This window comes from Phalacrocorax aristotelis, chromosome 1, assembly GCF_949628215.1.
Source record: "Phalacrocorax aristotelis chromosome 1, bGulAri2.1, whole genome shotgun sequence".
In the NCBI taxonomy this organism is placed as follows: Eukaryota; Metazoa; Chordata; class Aves; order Suliformes; family Phalacrocoracidae; genus Phalacrocorax; species Phalacrocorax aristotelis.
The window spans coordinates 1640866-1661659 of record NC_134276.1 but is presented as its reverse complement, the minus strand read 5'-3'; the positions used below and the strand labels follow the sequence as shown (position 1 = coordinate 1661659).

The following is a 20794-nucleotide window of genomic DNA, read 5'->3' as shown; positions in this document are numbered from 1 at the left end:
CCTGAAAAACATTCTGAACTGGCAGGTTTTTGGCAGCAGAAAAAGACAGAAGGAATAGCAATTTTTACTGTCCTGACTGTCACTTTTCATATTTCTTTGCACAGAGCATGAAGAGAACAGTAAGGAATCAAAGGCACCTCGAAATTCATGAGGGGTAAAAACAAAAATGAAGAAGCGGAGACTGGGGTGTGAAGGACTTTCCTTACCAGGATGTCGGTACTGAGCCTTGCTAGGCTAGCCACGAGCACATGCTTCTGTGTTTGTGACATTAACTCCTGTCCAGTTTGTGCTCATTTTCATAGAATCATAGAATCATGAAGGCTGGAAAAGACCTCTCGGGTCAGCAAGTCCAACCCCCAACCCAACACCCCCAGGCCTCCTAAACCATGGCCCCAAGTCCCACGGCTACACGGTGGTTGAACCCCGCCAGGGACAGTGACTCCCCCACCTCTCTGGGCAGCCTGTGCCAGGGCCTGACCGCTCTGGCAGGGAAGGCATTTTCCCTCACATCCAACCTAAACCTCCCCTGACGCAGCTTGAGGCCGGTTCCTTTCATCCTGGCACTGGTGACTTGGGAGCCGAGACCAGCCCCCCCCTCACTCCAGCCCCTCTCAGGCAGCTGCAGAGAGCGAGAAGGGCTCCCCTCAGCCCCCTCTTCTCCAGGCTAAACCCCCCCAGCTCCCCCAGCCGCCCCCCAGCACACTTGTGCTCCAGACCCTGCCCCAGCCCCGCTGCCCTTCTCTGGACACGCTCCAGCCCCTCCAGGCCCTTCTTGTCCCGAGGGGCCCAAACCTGAGCCCAGCATTCGAGGTGGGGCCTCCCCAGGGCCGAGCACAGGGGCCCCATCCCTGCCCGGCTCCTGCTGGCCACACCAGTGCTGACACAAGCCCGGGGGCTGGTGGCCTCCTTGGCCATCTGGGCACTGCTGGCTCATGCCCAGCCGGCTGTCAGCCAGCACCCCCAGGGCCTTCTCCGCCGGGCACTTCCCAGCTCCCCTGCCCCAGGCCTGGGTAACAGTAAAATAAAAAAGAGTAAGAATAAAATACCCAAGATTTTATTAATGCCCTGCCTGTATCAGCCCCTGCCTCTTCTGTGGTTGCCGGAGCGGTGTAGCCTGGCACAGCACCTGTGCTGTCCACAGAGCTGCAGGCAGCGGGTTCAGGACGGGGCTCTCCTCCTGGCCCTGGGTTGTGACACAGCTGTGCTTGCGGTGAGATTTCTCTCTGCCTGGTTTCCCACTGGTAAAGTGGATCCTGATCTCCTCTGTAAAATATTTCAAGATCTGTCAGTATGCACTCGCTCCACCTTTTTCTTCCTCTGTTGTTCTAACTCTGATGTTTAACCGTCAGCCCCCCCGAGGTATGAAAAGCAGAGTCAACAAAATAAGGTTACTTCAAAAGAGCTGAATTTCTAAAGAACACACTGACAAGCAGGTCTGACTCCCAGATGTCGGAGTTGAGTAACAACCTGTCTGTGTGACCTCTGCTCTCGCCTCTCAAGCCAGAAGCCATGTGAAAGTGCACTGGAGAGTTATAATTGTGGGACAATTTGAGGTTTGGCTCTACTTATAATCTGTACCAAAGTTGTGTGGGTCAGGTAGCCAAGTCACGAGTTATTTGATGTGACAGGTGAAGTTTGTAGGGATTTGAAATCAGCACGACTAGGAGGTAAAATGCCCTCAGTGCACTAAAACAGCTGCCCCTTGCAGCCGGCCGTGCTTTGATCTCTGTGGCTTTGGAGACATGTCATAGAACCACAGAATCATAGGATGGTTTGGGTGGGAAGGGACCTTTAGAGCTCATCTAGTCCAGCCCGTTGCTGTGAGCAGGGACACCTTCAGGTCGATCAGGTTGCTCAGAGCCCCATCCAGGCTCACCTGGGATGTGCCCAGGGATGGGGCATCGACCACCTCTCGGGGCAACCTGGGCCAGTGTCTCACCACCCTCAGCGTAAAACATTTCTCCCTTAGATCCAGTCTGAATCTCCCCTCCTTTAGTTTCAAACCAACCCCCCTTGGCCTGTCACAGCAGGCCTTGCTAAAGAGGTCGCCCCCACCCTTCCTACAGCCCCCCTTTAAGCCCTGGGAGGCCGCAATAAGGTCTCCCCGCAGCCTTCTCTTCCCCGGGCTGAACAACCCCAGCTCTCCCAGCCCGGCCTCGCAGCAGAGGGGCTCCAGCCCTCGGAGCATTTCTGTGCCCCCTCTGGCCCCGCTCCAACAGCCCCGTGTCTGTCCCGTGCTGAGGAGCCCCGAGCTGGAGGCGGCGCTGCAGGGGGGTCTCACCTGGACATGTTCCTTCTGGGGCTGCTGTTCCCAAAGACCCACCAACATCACTGCATGCCAGCCTGCTCCCTAACTGAGCTCTTCCAGAAGATTCTTCTTAAAAACAGTGCTGTGACGAGTGTTTAACCTCACGGGGATGGTTTCAGCAGGTCTGGGAAGTTGTGCCGGTTGAGCAGAGGGGAGGGTGACCTCTGGCAGGGTGGCCAGCCAGCAGCATGGGACAAACCGGAGACGAGAGCATCTTCACGGGGGTTGATGAAGGCCAAGTGGCGCATCCGAGCTTCGCGAATGGAAACACCAGCTCCCAGCAGCCCAGGAACCTCGGAGGAGCGGAGCGGCCCGTCACGTCAGCTCCAAGATGGGTCAAAAGATGACAACTGCCGAGAGAAGCACAATCAGCACAGAAACTCACGCCGCCTCTGACCCATCTCCCCAGGCACAGCAAGGAGCTTCCCTAATGACTTCCTTAATGCACCCCGCGGTGCACGCAGCCCACGGCACAGCCTTACACGTGCGTTTCCTTGTTTTTCCTTTGTCACAGCCTCAGGAACGTGCTTCTTCAAGTCAATGAATAGATCAGGGGGGCAGGAGCGGTTCTGGCTATGGGTCACATCCACCGAGATCCTGCCTGAATGAACTGGAGATCTCAGCCTGAGCGATTCCCTCCCAACACCCTCAGGGAAAGGTTTATTATGGAGAGTGAAAACTTCTGTCCTTCCAGATAACTGCAGGACTGGTAGCTGGTGCTTGTGGGACTTGATTGATGCCGGCGTCCTGTGTAGGGAATTTCGCTGGCCCCTCCAAGGTATTGCACGGGAACCTGCGGGCACGCAGCTGGTGTGATAGGGTCAAGGGAAAATAGCTTAAGGCTTCCCAGCACCACCTCCTTACGCACCAAGCTGGGAGACCTCCCCATCCGCGGAGGTCTTAGAGACCCAGCTGGGTGTCACTGGGGATGGCCAGGCAGGATCAAACCCCTCCGGGGCGAGGGCGGCCGAGGAGGTGACCTCTGAGCTCCTTTCCAGCCCTACGGGAGAAGGGAGGCGTGCGGGGACGGCTCCGCAAACAGCCAGGGATGCTCCGACATCTTCAGGAGGGGCTTTTTCTTGTGAGCTTGTGTAGCCCACAGCACAGCTGGGATCCAGCCCACGCGCCAAACTTTTGCATGCTTCAAATAATTCATGTAATTGGCATGTGCGGTTACCTCGTTGCCAGCATGGCCCTTGAGTATGATTTTTTGGAAAAAACCCCAATGGGATTTTGCTGGAAGGCTTGGGGCTGCACGGGGAGGGGGCTGCCGTACCTGGGGGCACGAGGGGCAGCCCAGGCCGCACGCTCCGCTCCCAGCTCTCCCTGTGATGCCGGGACAGCTCCATCACCGCTCCGTGACATCCCGGCCTTGCCAAAATCAACAGGAATTTTGTCCCGGACTTCACCGGAGCCAAGACGTTGCCCTTTGCGTCCGTCTGTAGCTCTCTGTGTGCTGTGACAGTCCCTCTTGCCAGGCACCTGTTTCACAGCCACCACCTTTGTCCTTCCGTCCCCTTCCTGCCGTTAAGCCCTGACTTGCACGAGCTCTGAGGCTCCCTGAGGGAGGCTCTCGTGCCAGAAGAACGGGCTCTGCAATCAAAGGAACTGGTGAGGATTCAAGAGGCTTGTCAAATGTTTAAGGTACCCAAAGGAAAAGGTACGACAGAACAGCAAGTTACCCTATTGTGAACAAATAAAACCACTTTAAAAATACTCAGACCCTGATAGAAGGATAAAACGTGAGTCACCCGTGGCTCCCGTCCATCCAAATTTCCTCCCTCGCTTCAAAAGCAGGATATTGACAGTAAATACCCCAGCGATGCTCATCTCTGTCAGCTTATTTATGAGGATCCCAGACCTATTACACAAAACTCTCCTCGTCTTACGCATGCAGCGCCGCCGCAAGCCAAAAAGGAAGAGCGTTTGGCTTTGATCTCCAGCAAGAAGTTGATGCTTAATCATAAAAAAAAGGAAATAACTCAATACACGCACAATGTTGGTGCAAAATACGGGTTTCTCCTGCCAAGGGCAGAGACCAGGAGCCGCTCTCCCGAAGCGGGTGGTGGAGGCGACGATACCACCCAAAGCATGCTGGGTGCTGCTCCGTGTGCTCGAACACGAGGCAATACAACAGCCCGGTGGGGTTTATGGTGGTTTTTTTCCCCCATTTTTCGTTCCTCCCAGGCCATATTAATTTTATAATCCATCTAAGCACTCGCTCCTTTTCATCGAGAAAGTTGAGTAAACAAAGGGAAGCGCCTTCCTTTGCAAGTACCGGCACAGGAGTTAACGCTGTTGGCAGCCGACAGCTGAATCACCGGCGGCGGCAAGGGGTAGGTTACCCAGCGAGGCGTATTTTTTGATAAAAACCAAAGAGTTTATTAACGCAGCCGGTTGCTCTATAAAACCAAAACATACTTTCACACGCTTAATCTGGTCAGTAACTCGGAAGGACTGCGGGCTGGGAATGGTGTGCGCAGGTTTACGGCTGACCCATTAGCGGTCCGACCAGACTTGCATTATTTTCTACATTTATAAGAAAAAGTTGAGGCGGGAACGTTCTATCGCCTTCAGAGCCGCGGGGTGACGAACTGCAGCGCGCAGCAGCGCTTCAACGGTACGATAACTAAATTTACAGTCCGCAGCCTTGACGCGCCACCTGAGAATCCCAATTTTACCCCATTTTGAGCGGGTCTGCGATTGCCCGGCCAACCAGAACGCCCCATCCCTGTGCCCTGCCTGTCCCCCCTGTCTTCCCATCCCCCCCCGTTGCCCCAAACCCCACGGCGGTGGGGGGACCCTCTCCCTCCTCACCAGGCCCCTCCTGCAGCCCCGGGCCCATCAGCCACCCCCAGCCCCTGACCTCATCCCCCCGGCCCAGGGCCCCTCCCCTCTCTCTAACCCATGTCCCTGGGCACAACACCCCGTCCCCAATCTCCTGTCCCCTGGCTTCTGTCCCCCCACCGCACGCCCCATTCCCTGTACCCTCTCTCAGGCCATGTTCCATGTCCCCAGGCCCCGTCCCCCATGACCGAGCCCCCAACTGCCATCCTCTACCCCCCTGTCCCCATCCCCTCTGCCTGTCCCCTCTCCCCTGGCCCCATCCCCCATGCTTGTCCCCTATCCCCCCATCCCTGCCCTTCGCCCCCATCCCCGTCCCCATCCTCCAACCCTGTCCCGTCTCCCATACTGTCTGTGCCTGTCCCCTCTCCTCCATCTCTGTCCCCTCCCCTCCACCTTTGTCCCATCTCCCTTGTCCCCCATCCCTGTCCCCTCTCCCCTCCCCCCTTCCGTCCCCTATTCTCCATCCCTGTCCCCTCTGCCCCATCCCCCTTTCCCCATCTGTCCCCTATCCCCCATCCCTGTCCCCTCTTCCTTGTCCCGTGTCCCCTACGCTCCACCTCCATCCCCTCTCCCCCATCCCTGTCCCCTACCCTCCACCTCCGTCCCGTCTGTCCCCCCACCCCCATCCCTCCACCTCCGCCCCTCTCCCCGCCCCTCTCCCCGTCTCCATCCCCACCCCCGCCGCCCCGGGGCTCCCCCCCGCCCCGCCCCGCCCCGCCCCGCCCCGCCCCGCCCCGCCCCGCCCCGCCCCGCCCCGCCCCGCCCCGCCCCGCCCCGCCGCCTCCCGGCGGCCCCGCCCCCCCCGGGCCCGGGCCGGGGCCCGCCGCCGCCATGTCGCGGGGGCCGGTGCGGGTGCTGCGGCTGGGGCTGCGGCCCTACGCCGAGGCGCTGCGGGTGCAGGAGCGGTGCGTGCGGGCGGCGCGTGCGGCGCGGGACGGGCCCGGATTCCCCTCCGGGTCCGAGTCCGAGTCCGGGTCCGGGTGCCCCCCCGGGGGAGAGCGTGGTGCTGAGCGAACCGGCGGGTCCCGTCTACGCGTGGGGGCTGCGGGGCGCCCCGGAGGCGGCGGCGGCGGCGCGGCTGCGGGCGCGGGGCGCGGGGCTGGCGGCGGCGCGGCGGGGCGGCCGCATCACCTTCCACGGGCCCGGGCAGCTCCTCGCCTTCCCCGTGCTCGACCTGCGGCGCCGGCGGCTGCCGCTGCGCGGGTACGTGGGGGCGCTGGAGGCGCTGGTGCTGCGGCTCTGCCGCCGCCTCGGCCTGCCCGCCGCCCGCGGCCTGCCGCCGCCGCTCACCGGCGTCTGGGTGGGCGACAGCAAGCTCTGCGCCATCGGTGAGCGCCGGGCGGGGGGCGTGTGCGCCGGGGGGGTGCACTGAGAGCCGGGCGGGGGGCGTGCACGGGGGAGGCTAAGCACGGGGGGGGGGGGCGTGCACGGGGGAGGCTAAGCACGGGGGGGGGGGGGCGTGCACCGGGGAGGCTAAGCACGGGGGGGGGGGCGTGCACCGGGGAGGCTAAGCACGGGGGGGGGGGGGGCGTGCACCGGGGAGGCTAAGCACCGAGGGGGGGGGGGGCGTGCACCGGGGAGGCTAAGCACGGGGGGGGGGCGGCGTGCACCGGGAAGGCTAAGCACGGGGGGGGTGGGGGCGAGCACGGGGGAGGCTAAGCACGGGGGGGGGGGGGGCGTGCACCGGGAAGGCTAAGCACGGGGGGGTGGGGGCGAGCACGGGGGAGGCTAAGCACGGGGGGGGGGCGGCGTGCACCGGGAAGGCTAAGCACGGGGGGGGGGGGGCGTGCACCGGGGAGGCTAAGCACGGGGGGGGGGGGGGGGGGGCGGCGTGCACCGGGGAGGCTAAGCACGGGGGGGGGGGGGGGGGGAGTGCACTGGGGAGGCTAAGCACGGGGGGGGGGGGGGGCGTGCACCGGGGAGGCTAAGCACGGGGGGGGGGGGGGGGGGGAGTGCACCGGGGAGGCTAAGCACGGGGGGGGGGGGGGGGGGGCGTGCACCGGGGAGGCTAAGCACGGGGGGAGGGGGCGCGCACCGGGGAGGCTAAGCACCGGGGGGGGGGGGCGCGCACCGGGGAGGCTAAGCACGGGGGGGGGGGGGCGCGCAGCGGGGAGGCTAAGCACCGAGGGGGGGGGGGGGCGCGCACCGGGGAGGCTAAGCACCGAGGGGGAGGGGGGCGCGCACCGGGGAGGCTAAGCACCGGGGGGGGGGGGGCGTGCATCGGGGAGGCTAAGCACGGGGGGGGGGGGGCGTGCATCGGGGAGGCTAAGCACGGGGGGGGGGCGTGCACCAGGGGGGTTTTGCATGGAGGGGGACGTGCACCGGGAGACCTTGCACCGCGGGGGGGCGTGCACATGGGAGGCTTTGCACTGGGGGGCGGACATGCACCGGGGGAGTGATGCGCAGGGGGATGTGGACCAGGGAGGTTTTGCCCAGGGGGGCGTGCAAAATAGCAGGTTGTGCACTGGAGGGGCGTGTTGGGTGTCCTGCCTTGGGGTTACGCAGACCGTGGGGAAGGCGTGCACCCACCGGGGAGGACACGCAGGAGACCCTGCACGGGTGGGGAATGCACGGGAAGGATGCACCGAGGAGTGGGTTGTGGAGCAGCACAATTTCAGGGCCTTGCAGCCAGAACCAGGGCACAGCACTTTGCACCTCTGCACCTGGGTGCCTGCAGCCTGCTCCCCAACCTTTCCCCCCTCCTCCTTTCCCCCTCTGTGCTGTTCCTGCACCCCTTCCCGGTGCCCAGCACCGCCAGCCGGGCTTTGCAGCCTGCTCTCAGGGCCCTGCACCGCAGCCCTGCATCCGAGCCCACCCAGAACCCCAGCGGTGGGAGGTGCTGGGGATGCAGGGCCAGGGTGGAGGGAGCAGGACACAAAGCACCCTATCTGCCCCAAATTTGGGGTGTCTGCACGTAGGTTAGGGGTCTTCCCTGGCAAAAGTGGGGAGCACGGTGTGGGAGGGTGGTTTATGGTGGCCTGAGCAGCGCGGCCATTAAACATCTCACGCCGAGGCATCCATGGGAATGGGTGTTGAGGGGTGCATGCTTTGGCCCCTGCAGGGGTGCACTGTGGGAACCACATCACCTCCCACGGGCTGGCGCTGAACTGCTGCACTGACCTCACCTGGTTCGACCACATCGTCCCCTGCGGGCTGGAGGGGAAAGGCGTCACCTCGCTGAGCCGTGAGCTGGGGCGGCACGTCACCGTCGACCACGTCCTTCAGCCCTTCCTCGACTCCTTCCAGGAGGTGTTTGACTGCACTTTGGTCTTTTCGGAAGAATCCGGGGACTAGGAGAGCCGCGGCGCCTCAGCTCAGTGTTTCGGCAAACCCTCGGTGCGGCTGGCGAACGGCGTGGCAGCCGCTTGGGGCTTTTATTGCGAGATGAGCTCTCGTGTCTTTGCCTGTAGACGGTGTGTGAACAGTGGCGCAGGGGTTCGGGCTGTTGCTTAAACATCCAAACCTCCAGTGGGGATGCTCTCCCCAGCCCCGTGGGGCTCTGTCCCTCCGCTGAGACCTCCGAGGGTACCGTGTCCCTGCCACTCGCTGGGGAAATGCCCAAACAGGCACTTTTGTGTGGTTTTTCTGCCTCTCTCTCCCCAAAAATCAAAAATCTCTGTGAACGTTCATGCGCCCTTTGGGCAAGAGGAGGAGGGACCGGTCGGTGGAGCGTCTTTCCCTCACTGCTGCATAAAAAGAGACCAATTTTGTATAAAGCGAGTTGTGGGAAGCTTCGCTGCTGATCCTTTGCTCATTTATTTACCCCGAGACTTTACAAATAACGACTTATTTCTCACCCTGTGCCCTGAGGAATCCTTGCAGGGCAAAGATCCTCGCTGCAATGTCAGAACTGGTGGAAAAATCTCTGAGAAGAGGCTGTGAACGGTGGTTAAAAGGCCGCCAGAGCGATGCCGATGCGGTGGGAAGGTGGGAGGAGGAGGGGAAGGGGTTGGGGTGTCTGAGGAGAGGAGCCATGGCTGTCCCAGACCCAGTGGGACCATGCAGTGTCCCGGCTGGGACTGTGGTGCTGGAGGAGACGTCACCGGGGTCCGAGTTCCTCCGAAATCGCTGCTCCGACTGCAGCATCCACGTGGGCTCGCAGCGGCCATCCTGGACACAGGGACACGGCTGCGCTGGGGTCCCGATGGTGCTGGGGTCTGAGCCCATCAATGCAAACCTATAGGTAGAAACATATAAACTGATTTTAATAGCCAAGTTTCTTAAGGGGTAAGAAGCCAACCTGAGACGGAGCTCCCCAGCACTCGCGGCTCTCCCGGTGCATGGGCAGGAGGGGCAGTGGCTGGTCTGAGCTCTCTGAAACTGTCCCCGCTGGTTGGTGGCATGGCCACGGCCATTTCTGAGTCACACCCCCCCCCCCCCCCTTGCTGGCAGACCTGAAGCCTGTGTATGCGGCACGGCCCTGCAGTTGGATGGATGCTTTGGGGTCAGGAGATGTGGAAAATGGCAAATAAAGTCCCCACAGCCTGCCTGGAGCAGGACCTGACCCCCACCTGCAGCCCATCACCACTGCGCCAGGCCTTCTTTCTGCCCCATGAGCTGTGGAGTACCTGTGCTGCTGCCCGCAGGGGATTTGGGTGGGCAAGGGGTGCAGCTGGGAGCAATGGGGCTGGAAGAGCCCCAGGGTGGGGGGAATCAGTAAGGCTGGAAAAGACCTCTCGGATCATCAAGTCCAACCCCCAACCCAACACCCCCAGGCCTCCTAAACCATGGCCCCAAGTCCCACGGCTACACGGTGGTTGAACCCCGCCAGGGACGGTGACTCCCCCACCTCTCTGGGCAGCCTGTGCCAATGCCAAATGGGGAGAAAAACCCCATTTCATGGAGTGGGCTCAGCTGTGGGAGGGGTTGGAAGCAGGGGTGAAGGCATCCCAGGCAGGCTCGGTGCCCGGTGCAAGGGCTCAGGGACAAGTGCGGACGGACGGAGGAGGGACAGGAAAGCGTGACCGGCAGCGTGTGCCGGGAGGGAAAGGCAGGGTCTGGCTCTCCCGGCCCCGTAAGGCCTCTGGTATCCGGCCGGGGCGAGGAGGCTGCGGTGGGACCCACGGCGTTGGGGACAGGCTGGTGGCCCGTGCCGGGGCTGGGTGGCTTTGGCAGGTGGCTCTGCCCCGGGAAGGGGAGGAGGCTGCCCGGCACTCCCAGCCCGCCTGGCATCCCTCTCTGCCACCCCGCGATGCTCCAGTCCCAGCTCAGCCTGGCAGCAGCGCAGGCAAGGAGGACACCCCAGGTGAGTGCGATCCCCCCCTTCCCCTCCCTGGCCTTACCCCTCCCCCCAAATGCAGGGTCCCCCCATGCTGTACCCCATCTTTGGGTCCCCTCCTAGGATAAACCCAGATTTTCCCCTAAATCTCCCAAATTCAGCCTCTTCCTGCTTCAAACTTGTTTCTAAGTCTGGAAGACAGCCAGGTCCGAGCCCATCCCTGTGGGCTCGTGGCTGCTCGGCCCCTTCCTCCTCCTTCCTGCTGCGGCCTGATCCTGGGAGGTGGACCCTGGGTTTGGGGTGACCCTTTTTTTGGGGTGGGGGGATGTCAGCTGCCTGTGCATGGGGCAGAGCTGCTGGTGCTGCAGGCGCAGGGTGCTGGGGAGCAGGGGGGGCCGGTGGGCACACCAGGGGATGACAGCAGTTTGTGGGGCTGGTGTGTCCCACAGGACAGCACACGTTCGGGGGGGGGGCCCGTGACCCCATGACCCTTCTTGCCGTGCTTCCTCCGAGGTCCCCGGTGAGGTGTGAGGGTGTGAAAGGGCACAGAGGGCACGTGGGGGGCCAGGGTGGGCTGGCAGAGGGGCAGCGTGTCCTGGCAGGGGGCCGGGGTGGGTCTGGTACCCATAGGGAGGGAAATCCCTGGTGGGTTTTAGGGCAGTGACCCCTCGGGATGGGTCCACGGGGTGTGTGGGGGGCTGTGCTTGCTGCCAGGGTGGTTGTGGGTCCTGGCTCTGAGCTAGGACCAATGGGGGGAAAAAAGGGGGTCCCTGCTCACCGTGGGGGACCTGGCCTGGGGTGAGTGGGGTTGATGGACAGCAGGATCAGTCCCAGAGCTGTTACTTAGGATGGGGGACCCCAGACATCCCCCCCCAGGGTCTCTTGGGTGCCAGCTCAGCACCCAAGGACATGGGTGGTGCTGGACACAAGTCCACTGTCCCCCCACTTCCCTGGAGGGAGCAGTGTTTGAATTCAACCATCCCAACCCCCTGGGACAGCTGTGTCCCCCCACTGTCCCCATCCCTGGGGCAGGAGAGGGGGGCAGGCAGCTGCCCCGGAGCTCTGGGGGTTTTATTCTGTTTGTGGGAGGAGTGAAATTTGGGGAGGGGGCTGCTGTGAATGTAAAGGGCTTGGATGCCCCTGCTCCTACCCTTGCTGCGTGGCAGAGGAGGCGTTCAAGGACCGTTTTGGGGTCATCGTTGGGTCCGGCAGGACGTCCCCAGCATCATCCTGGGGACGCCGCCACCACAGGGGCAGCCCTGGCTGAGCCTCCCAGTCCTTCCCCGCAGGCTGGGCGAGGACATGGAGGAGGACAACCATACGGAGACCTGGCACCGAAGCCTCCAGGCGGTGCTTAATGCCTTGAACCAGACGCTGCACGGGGTTGTCCTCTGCCCCACCGACTGCCCTGCCACCGCCACTGCTGCCCCGTGCAACGCCAGTGCCCACGCTGGCCGTTCCGGCCGCAACGACAACGCCTACATGTACATCCTCTTCGTCATGACGCTCTTCGCTGCCACGGTGGGGAGCCTCATCCTGGGCTACACCCGTTCCCGCAAAGTGGACAAGCGCAGCGACCCGTACCACGTCTACATCAAGAACAGGGTCTCCATGATCTGAGCCCGGCCCCGGTGCCTCGTCCCGCAGGAGCCGGTGGGTTTGGGGCCATGTTGTTGCTGTGTGTCCCCGCTGCTTGCGGGATGGGGCAGCGCTGCCGGCCAGCCTGGCCCCAAAGCTGCTGGGAAAACCCCCGCCGGTGTCCCCGTGGGGGTGCTCAGCCCCGGGGTGAGCACCGCAGGGACGCCCTGGCAAGGCTACGGCTCCTGGCTGGCAGGAGCTGGCAGGGTGCAACCCACGGGTGCAGACTGGTCCCGCAGACCCACCTCAGCTGAGCCCTGGCAGGTCAGTGATGGCTTATTTCCCACTGTGGCCTGCCGAGGCTGGCAGGGGCCTTCAAGAAGAAAAATTCACCATTTCCCTGCTCAGACCGGCCAGCGTGGACCTCCGTGGGCTCCCAGCAGCTTCATGACATGGGCTAGCAGGCTTTTCTGGTGCTAAAACCCTGTAATTTTTGAGCTGGGCCGGGCCCTGCTTCTCTGGCGGGGAATTAAAGGAGGTGGTGGTTTCCAGTGGGGTCGCGTTTGCTTCTTCTCTGAGCAACATCAGTGTCGGGGGCGATCCATGGGGCACCCCTCCTTGCTGGTGCCCTGCCTTGGCTGCCAGAGCCTGGGGGATGCTGGAAGGGCTAAACCTGCTCCCTCTGTGCTGCTGAGGGGGCATCAAGGGCAACCCCTTGGTGGCATCGCCACCGCTGTCCCAGGACACGAGATGCTCTCTCCCTGGAGCATCGCTCGAGCCGCGGGCATGCAGTGCGAGCATGGCCTGAGCCTGGCCGGAGGCATCCGGCTCCACGCGGCCCCGAAGGTCTCTCCGGGCTCCGGATGGCGATGCCGAAGTCTTTCCTGCTTCCTTCCTGCTGTCGGCTGTAGCTTTGGCCTTTTGTACCGCAGGTCCCAAAGGTGTTTTCCATGGGGCGAGGGCACAGCGGCGGACGGGAAGGGGATGTTCTTGGGTCCTGCTGGGCTCCTTGGCTTTGGCTCCGCTATTAAACTGGCCGGGTTTGGGACTGATCCGTGGAGTGGCCGGTGTCCAGGACAGTAAACGTCCCCATCCTTCAAAACAGGCTGTGGTGCAGAGCTGGCCTCTCGCACGTCTTAACCTGTTAATAATGGTATAATTAATGTCTTTAATTACAGCTAGATTAGCTGATCCATAGGGGCCTTTCCGCCTGCATTCAAAGGTTAAACACAGCTGCAATGCCTGAGCTCAAACAGTGACGCCAAACCCTAATCCAAAAAATAATACTGGATGTGAGCGTGTTTGGGGTAGGGCTGGAAACCTTGGCACCAGAGCTACCGGGACGGCGGCAGCAGCTCCGCGGCCAATTCCTGATTTCCCATGCCCTCGGCTCGGGTGCAGAAGCCAAGGCAGGGGGGTTTTGGGGAGTCCTCGGGGGCTGCCTGCTTTGGGGCTGAGCCCGCTGTGAGCTCTGAGCCGGGCACGCGGTGCCGGTGGGGCTTTCCGGGGACGTGGGGGTGAACGACCCCAACGTCCCCTGGCACCTGGCCCAAGTGGGAAGTAGCTCGAGAGGCTTCACTGTGTTTGTCTTGTGGTTGCAGCGCTGGGAAAAGAAAATAAACCCTTTACCTGCAAATAAATTGGGGGAGTCGGGCCAGGCGAGACAGGAACCCTCTGCCGGGTTGGTTTGCATAAGCAGACACAGCGGTTGGGTTTTCTCCACCTCTGCGGTGTTTGTCCTCCTCCAATACCAGCTCCTCCGGTGGGATGAGCCACGAGCGGCCACTCGCACCAGGGCCAGGATGGGGGGCCCTGGGATGGGGCGGGTGTGGAACGGTGAGTGCGGCACCCCAAAATCCCCTGGTGATGCGGTCTCCTTGCCTCTCCTGATGTCCACCAGCCCTCCCAGGAGAGGGGAAAGCTGGCGTGGATCTAGTGACCCCAGAGTCCCTTCTGCTGCTCTGACCAGGGTGGGACAAGTCTGTTACAGGGTGGCATGTCGTAAAAAAATTTTAAAATGTTGCTTTTCCCTAATCCAGAAGTCCCTAAGAGGGGAAAAAGCCTCCTGCAGGACATAGCTTCTACGGTGATCATTATTCACCCCGTTTCTTACCCATTGGCAGCTCCTCCCGTCCGTCCCTGCAGAGAAATGCTGAACAGAGTCTGCTGCAGGGCTGGGGGGGATGCCCTGGGCGCCCCCACCCCGGGGCCTCGGGCTGACGCCACCAGGCTGGGTGACAAGGTGCCAGTGCCACCTTGTGGCAGCTGCCTCAGGGTCCCCGAGACACGGGCTCCTGCTCCTTCCCGAGGGCACCCTGGGATCCCCGAGGCCAGAGCAGCCGGGCTTGTCTCTGCGGGACCCACAGCTCTAGGATGGCTGGGTGTGTCCCCATGGGACCCACGACTTTGGGCTGGTTGGGTGTCCCCGTGAGACCCAACACTCAGGAGTGGTTGGGTGTCCTATGGGACCCATAGCTCCAGGCTGGCTGGTGTCCCCTGGGACCCATGGCTTTGGGCTGGTTGGTGTCCCCTGGGACCCATAGCTCCAGGCTGGCTGGTGTCCCCTGGGACCCACAGCTTTGGACTGGTTGGGTGTTCCATGGGACCCATGGCTCCAGGCTGGCTGGGTGTCCTGTGGAACCCACGGCTTTGGGCTGGTTGGGTGTCCCATGGGACCTACTTCTCCAGGCTGGCTGGGTGTTCCCCACGGGACCCATAGCTCCAGGCTGGCTGGGTGTCCTGTGGAACCCACAGCTTTGGACTGGTTGGGTGTCCTATGGGACCCATGGCTCCAGGCTGGCTGGTGTTCCCTTGGGACACATGTCTCCGGGTCAGCTTGATGGGCTCATCTTCAGCAGGGGGTTGCGCTGGGTGCTGAGGATGCTCGGAGGGGTACGGAAACAGGGGGTTACATGGGAACACAGCTTTGGGAGCCTCCTGAAATGGGTTTGCTTCAGCTGGTGGAGGAAGGATTTCAAGGCTAATTAGGTGCTCATCCCAGAGCTCAGAGATTCCTTGTCAAATCCGATGGGGCTCTGGACGCGCTCCCTGTGCTACAGCCCCAGGAGCAGACAATTTCTGGGTAACGCACACGCAATTTGTTTTAATGGCAAGGAGACACACTCAGGCACACAGAGAGGAGAGCTGGGGAAGCGCTGGCCTTGGCTGAATCGTTAAATCCAACGTGCAAATTGTAGCTGACTCCATTCAGGTTTTAATCAAATTCAGCTAGAAAAAAAAATATAGGGCTCATGGGAGGGCAATATATTTAAGATTTTTTTTCCTTGGCACGCAGCAATGAATCACGGGCGAGACGATGTCTGTAGCAGTTAGCCTGGTACTGGGAAACAGATATTGATACGTGGTGTGTAAGGGACATTCAGGCTGACCTTGGCTGAGCGAAGCAGCGGTAGGGTTGTCGGAGTGATGGGAATCACGGAGGCCTGTTCCTGGGACTGCTTTGATGTTGGCCATTTCGATAAGAAATATGCAAGGTGAAACAGTAGCAGGGCAGGGACTGATAGCGATGGTACCGCCGAGCGATGCCAGTGGGTATCAGTGAATTTTACCTAACAGCATGAGGTGCCTTCGGTAGTTTGTGGTATATTGGTTTTGGCCAGTGAATATGCGGCACTGAGGTATGGGAAGGTGTGTTCACGGGCTTCTCCGAGACAGCGGTCAGTGCTCGGTGGGAATCCTGCGCCACTGATGGGGCCAGCGTGCAGGGGGAGAGCAGAATGCTCTCCTGTCAGGTGTGCCACGCCAGGCTCAAGCCCACGAATGCTTATTCGCAGCCTGTGGTAGACAGGGGTCATGATGGGGAAAGCTAATCTTGGGAAACATTAAAAAAACCAAAAAGGGAGGGAAAGGGAAAGCGCTCCCCGCTCACGGCAGGGCAGAGAAGCTCTGGATGAGCATCCCCTGCACTGCAGCAGATGGGTGCCAGAGAAGCATCTTCCACGCTGTGGCGGGGTGTTCCCCTGTGCTTTCCCGGGGTAACTTCCCCAGGCCCCTCTCACCCTCGCTGCCAGCTCTTCTTGCTGGTTTCGCTCGCTCCGCTAGCTGGAGCACGCTGTGATCTGGGGCAGACACAATGCAGCATAACTTGGCTGATAGGTTTGGTGCATAGATACCACTGGGTGATGTTTATTTGCTAATTAAATGACTGTTAGCTGCTAAGGAGTCCTAATGAGCTCTATTTGTCCCATGCATAGAGCTACGTATGCTACAAAGCGAGGGTACCTGTTCAAGCAGGGGGGTTGGAGATGATCTCCAGAGGACCCTTCCAACCACCCCCCATTCTGGGATTCTGGGATTCTGTGAGGGGTAGAAAAGCTGGGGAGGGGATTAAGGGCAGTTCATGCATCAGCGGCCATCGCTACCCACAAGAAATCGGACACAAAGCCCTAACAGTGTCCTGGCTGCGCCGGTGAGAGGCTGTGGGCCTCAGTGCGGCGGGTGCTGGCCAAAAGTCCTGCGGCACAGCTCACAGTGCCCTACAGAAACACGAGCGGTTTCAAGCAGTGACATTACTTGTTCATGATTGCCCATCTTCCTCTGGAGGGAGACCAGAGGTAGCATCCTCCTGCGAGGTAACTCAACCAGCCCTGCTCGGAGATGGGGTTGGCCATTACTGGTGCCAATTTAAAAGGGTTTTCTGGGAGGTGATGAGGTAATTTTTATGGGAACGGGGCCGGTTCCGGACACACAAGCTCTTCCTTCACGTCAGAAACCCTCAGTGTCTGAAACACATCCATTTCTTCTAAATATATCAGTTCCTCTCACCAAAGACGCAGCCTGCTCCTACAACCTGCCTTGCTGATGGCCCTGCACCGTCACGGCTGGACAGCACCCTTGTTCAGAGGAATGAGAGAAACAAAAGTGACTTAAACTGAAGAATCTGACCTGTTTGGAAGCTCTGCAGGAATTGCCACGCAGGGTCGGTTGCTTCAAGTTTTCTATCGTCCTGCTGCATCAGATGTCCGTCTGTCCGAGTCGCCTCTCTCACACCGGGCTGGTATCAGTTGCTTTAGATAAAGAGGTGGGAAACAAAATTAATTATATGCAGGCATGAAAAACATGTATTCTGCCCCTCTCAGTGTTCTGCCTGTCTCAGCTAGCCCCCTCCAGCCCCTCTGGGAGGTCGGGGTTGCGTGCTGCCGGCAGCATGGGTCGCATCTCTGCAGCGGCAGAGGGAGCACCGGTTCCTGATGGCTCTTCTCCAGGGGATGCTCAGCACAAAACCCACCTCTGACATGTCCCTCTGCCCTAAAGCAGCTTTGATATTTGCTGCTGCAGCGTTTGTCACTCGCAACCCTTCACCGAACAGCGTGGGGTACAGCTCCTGCTCTTGCCTAACCCAGATAAGTCATTTTACAGACTTTTCTTTAAAGGACACGACAGAAAAATGTGGTGTTCAGCAGAATTTGGTTTTCTGAGCGTCTGGGCGAAGCACCATCTCCCTTCCCTGGCATCTCGTGGCGCGGCTGCCTGCGCGTGTGATGGCGCGGCTGCCTGCGTGCGCTCCCAAACTGGCACTGGGAGCTGCCAAATTAATTAGCGGAGGAGCCCTCAGCAGGCAGAGTCAGGATCTGGGGCTACACTGGACCCTCTCTGCATGATGTCTTGTGCTCATGGGCGAGACGCAGCCCTGGCCCCCTTTGCACCGCGGCTGTTCCAGCCACGCATGTCTGTCTGGCTTCCCTTTTTCTGCTCCATTTGTTCCTTTTCCTCCCCTGTTCTCAACCAGGTGAGGGGAAAGGGAGACCTGGGGTCAGGCCAGCTGGGGATGATATGCACATGCTTGTGATAAACTACAGCAATGTTATATTAACTATATGCTATTGATGTAATGTTATGTTAAGTCTGAGGAGGAGCAGCTGAGGGGGCTGGGGGGGTTTAGCCTGGAGAAGAGGGGGCTGAGGGGAGCCCTTCTCGCTCTCTGCAGCTGCCTGAGAGGGGCTGGAGTGAGGGGGGGGTTGGTCTCTGCTCCCAAGTCACCAGGGACAGGACGAGAGGGAACGGCCTCAAGCTGCGTCAGGGGAGGTTTAGGTTGGATGTGAGGGAAAATGCCTTCCCTGCCAGAGCGGTCAGGCCCTGGCACAGGCTGCCCAGAGAGGTGGGGGAGTCCCCATCCCTGGGGGGGTTCAACCACCGTGTAGCCGTGGGACTTGGGGACACGGTTTAGGAGGCCTGGGGGTGTTGGGTTGGGGGTTGGACTCGATGATCCAAGAGGTCTTTTCCAACCTAAATGATTCCGTGATTCTACAGATATCAGAGGTCTGGTCATAAAAGTACTTGGTGGGACTGTGTGGACATGGGGCAGTTCAGTTCAGCTTAAGCACCCTACGGGTACCTACAAAACCTGCACCATAGGGTAAAAAAAAGCTGTATTTCTTAGTAAATGTCAAGGCATCGTTTATTTTTACTGACAATCAGGAAATCCCAGACACCCGGGATCTCAGGTACTCTCCTTGCAGAAAAATTTCGGTACAAATTTTCTCAGTTCCACAGAACTTAGTGGAATCCTGTACTTTGGGGATTGAGGGGATATATTGGGGTGAAAAACCTGACCCATACTCCTTTCTCATTCTCTCACCAGAGGCAACCGGCCCATCACATCTCTTTTCTGCAGGTGGATGTGGCTGGTGGCTCAGCAGAGCACGCGTGTGGGCTATGAATACCTCGAGAGGAGGATTAAAAATAACCAGGTCTGCGTTTGGTTTCTGGTTTGTAAAGGACAGGCGTTGATATACGAGGGGACTGGTGACCAAAGCCAGGCTTGAGCGAGTGGGAGGCACCGAAATTTCCCCCAGTGAAGCAGCAGCCCCGGAAGGAGCCTGTGCCCTGAGTGAAGGGCGAGTGTGGAGAGCTGGATGAGTGCCTGCTCCGGAGGGGTGCTGGGGACGGGGATGCTCACTGCGGCTTACCCGCACCTACACCTGGCACACTAACCCCCTGCGCTACTCACCCTCCGTAAACATCGTCGCCCCTACGTGCAGTAGTTGATTAAGCCCTAGATTACGTGTTTAGTCACCGGCTGCTTTTGCCGGCTGTGGCGGTGCCTGTGAACCAGAGAGCGGGACTGTGGCAACGGCAAGGAGAGCTGCTCCCTGCGCTCCCTTTGGGCTGGGAGCGGAGGTTTGCCCAGCAGCTCCGAGCTGCACACTACACCCTGCATTTGAAGCACAAGTAGTGAGGGTGTTACGCTCCTGAGGAAGTGGAGGAGCGTGTGGTCAGTGCTGGATCAGGCCCTCCCAGGGCTGACAGCATGAAGCACCGAGCCAGGGGCAGCTGCAGAGTTTGGAAACGGTTTCCAAATCTCAGCGGTCCCTGTTGCATCCTTCCCACCTGCCAGCCCCGCTCCCTTTCTTCGTGCTCTGCCTGCAGAGCACCCGCGCTTATTCAGGACAAAGCACTTCTGCTGCTTTGACACCAGATTGGATTAAAACTGGCATTCAGGCCCAAAAAAGGCACCCGCCCCTCCCTGTGCAGCATGCCAGCAACCGGCAGGGGTGTCGTTACTGCCTGTGTTTAGAGTTGCGCTGCCTTTCTGGCAATACACTGCTCTGAGAGAGGGGAAGTGAAGGGATGGGAGTTGCTGTGTTTTCCCATGTAATCCAGGAGGCGCAGGAGAACAGAGAGTTCAGGATACATAAATTCTACAACAAAAGACGAGGCTCGGCAGTAAGCTGGAAGGATGTGCTGGGTTCATCCCACATGACTGCCCTGCCGAGAAGGGCTTGGGGGTGCTGGGGGTGAAAAGCTGGACACGAGCCGGCAACGTCCGCTCGCAGCCCAGACCCCCAACCGTGCCCTGGGCTGCATCCCCAGCAGCGCGGGCAGCAGGGCGAGGGAGGGGGTGCTGCCCCCCTGCCCCGCTCTGGGAGACCCCCCTGCAGCGCCGCCTCCAGCTCGGGGCTCCTCAGCACGGGACAGACACGGGGCTGCTGGAGCGGGGCCAGAGGGGGCACAGAAATGCTCCGGGGGCTGGAGCCCCTCTGCTGCGAGGCCGGGCTGGGAGAGCTGGGGTTGTTCAGCCTGGGGAAGAGCAGGCTGCGGGGAGACCTTATTGCGGCCTCCCAGGGCTTAAAGGGGGGCTGTAGGAAGGGTGGGGGCGACCTCTTTAGCAAGGCCTGCTGTGACAGGCCAAGGGGGGATGGTTTTACACTAAAGGAGGGGAGATTCAGACTGGATCGAAGGGAGAAATGTTTTACGCTGAGGGTGGTGAGACACTGGCCCAGGTTGCCCCGAGAGGTGGTCGATGCCCCATCCCTGGGCACATCCCAGGTGAGGCTGGATGGGGCTGTGAGAGACCTGATGGAGCTGAAGATGTCCCTGCCTGTGGCAGGGGGTTGGACTGGATGAGCTCTAAAGGTCCCCACCCAAACCATCCTATGATTCTGTGATTCTATGACTCTGGCTGACTGCAGGAACCAGGGGCAGAAAAACAACCTGGAATATCACAGGAGCCCTGGGCCATTTGCAGGAGATCTGGGATAAACTGCGTGTGGTAAAATTGCCATGGAAACACTGTACCAGCTGGGTTCAGCCTTGAGGCTCTCGGCGCAGGGCTGGGCAGAGCAGTGCCATTGACAGAACTTATCTGGTTTGTTGCGGGTGAGGATTTGGTTTGCGGTACCAGGTCGCTGCGGGTCCTAACGTGACCGTACAGATGGTTTTTATTTCTGTTATTCGGTGGCATCGCTGTGTGCTTAGGTGTCCTTCTGTGGAAAAAAAACATTAAACGCATTGGTAAGAACAAAATATGTGCATTGTTGGGCAGGGGTACGATACTGAGACGCGGCAAACCCAACCCTGCCAGGAGGACGGATACATTTAAC

General features: G+C 60.4%; 2 protein-coding genes and 1 long non-coding RNA gene across 5 annotated transcripts; 2 read left to right on the top strand and 1 right to left on the bottom strand.

Moving 5' to 3' along the window:
* Positions 1-1037: 1037 nt before the first annotated feature.
* LOC142062818 (uncharacterized) lies at positions 1038-5063 on the bottom strand. Of its 3 annotated transcripts, none has more exons than XR_012662574.1 (4): positions 3585-5063; positions 2791-3101; positions 2409-2658; positions 1038-1263 (listed from the first exon to the last, which is right to left on the bottom strand). It is a non-coding gene; the product is annotated as an uncharacterized LOC142062818 (long non-coding RNA). The 3 variants fall into 3 exon arrangements; XR_012662572.1 differs by lacking the exon at positions 2791-3101 and having other exon boundaries at positions 3585-3901; positions 4730-5063; XR_012662568.1 differs by lacking the exon at positions 2791-3101.
* An 896-nt stretch (positions 5064-5959) lies between these two features.
* LIPT2 (lipoyl(octanoyl) transferase 2) lies at positions 5960-8890 on the top strand. Its single transcript, XM_075105649.1, is given in 3 exon segments — positions 5960-6091; positions 6093-6483; positions 8217-8890. Coding segments are annotated over 3 exon segments (729 nt in total). The 5' UTR covers positions 5960-5986; the 3' UTR covers positions 8450-8890.
* A 219-nt stretch (positions 8891-9109) lies between these two features.
* KCNE3 (potassium voltage-gated channel subfamily E regulatory subunit 3) lies at positions 9110-12502 on the top strand. The gene is made up of 2 exons (XM_075105786.1): positions 9110-10400; positions 11663-12502. The coding sequence occupies exon 2, from the start codon at positions 11676-11678 to the stop codon at positions 11991-11993; it is 318 nt and encodes a 105-aa protein (XP_074961887.1). The 5' UTR covers positions 9110-10400; positions 11663-11675; the 3' UTR covers positions 11994-12502.
* The last annotated feature ends 8292 nt before the right edge of the window (positions 12503-20794 follow it).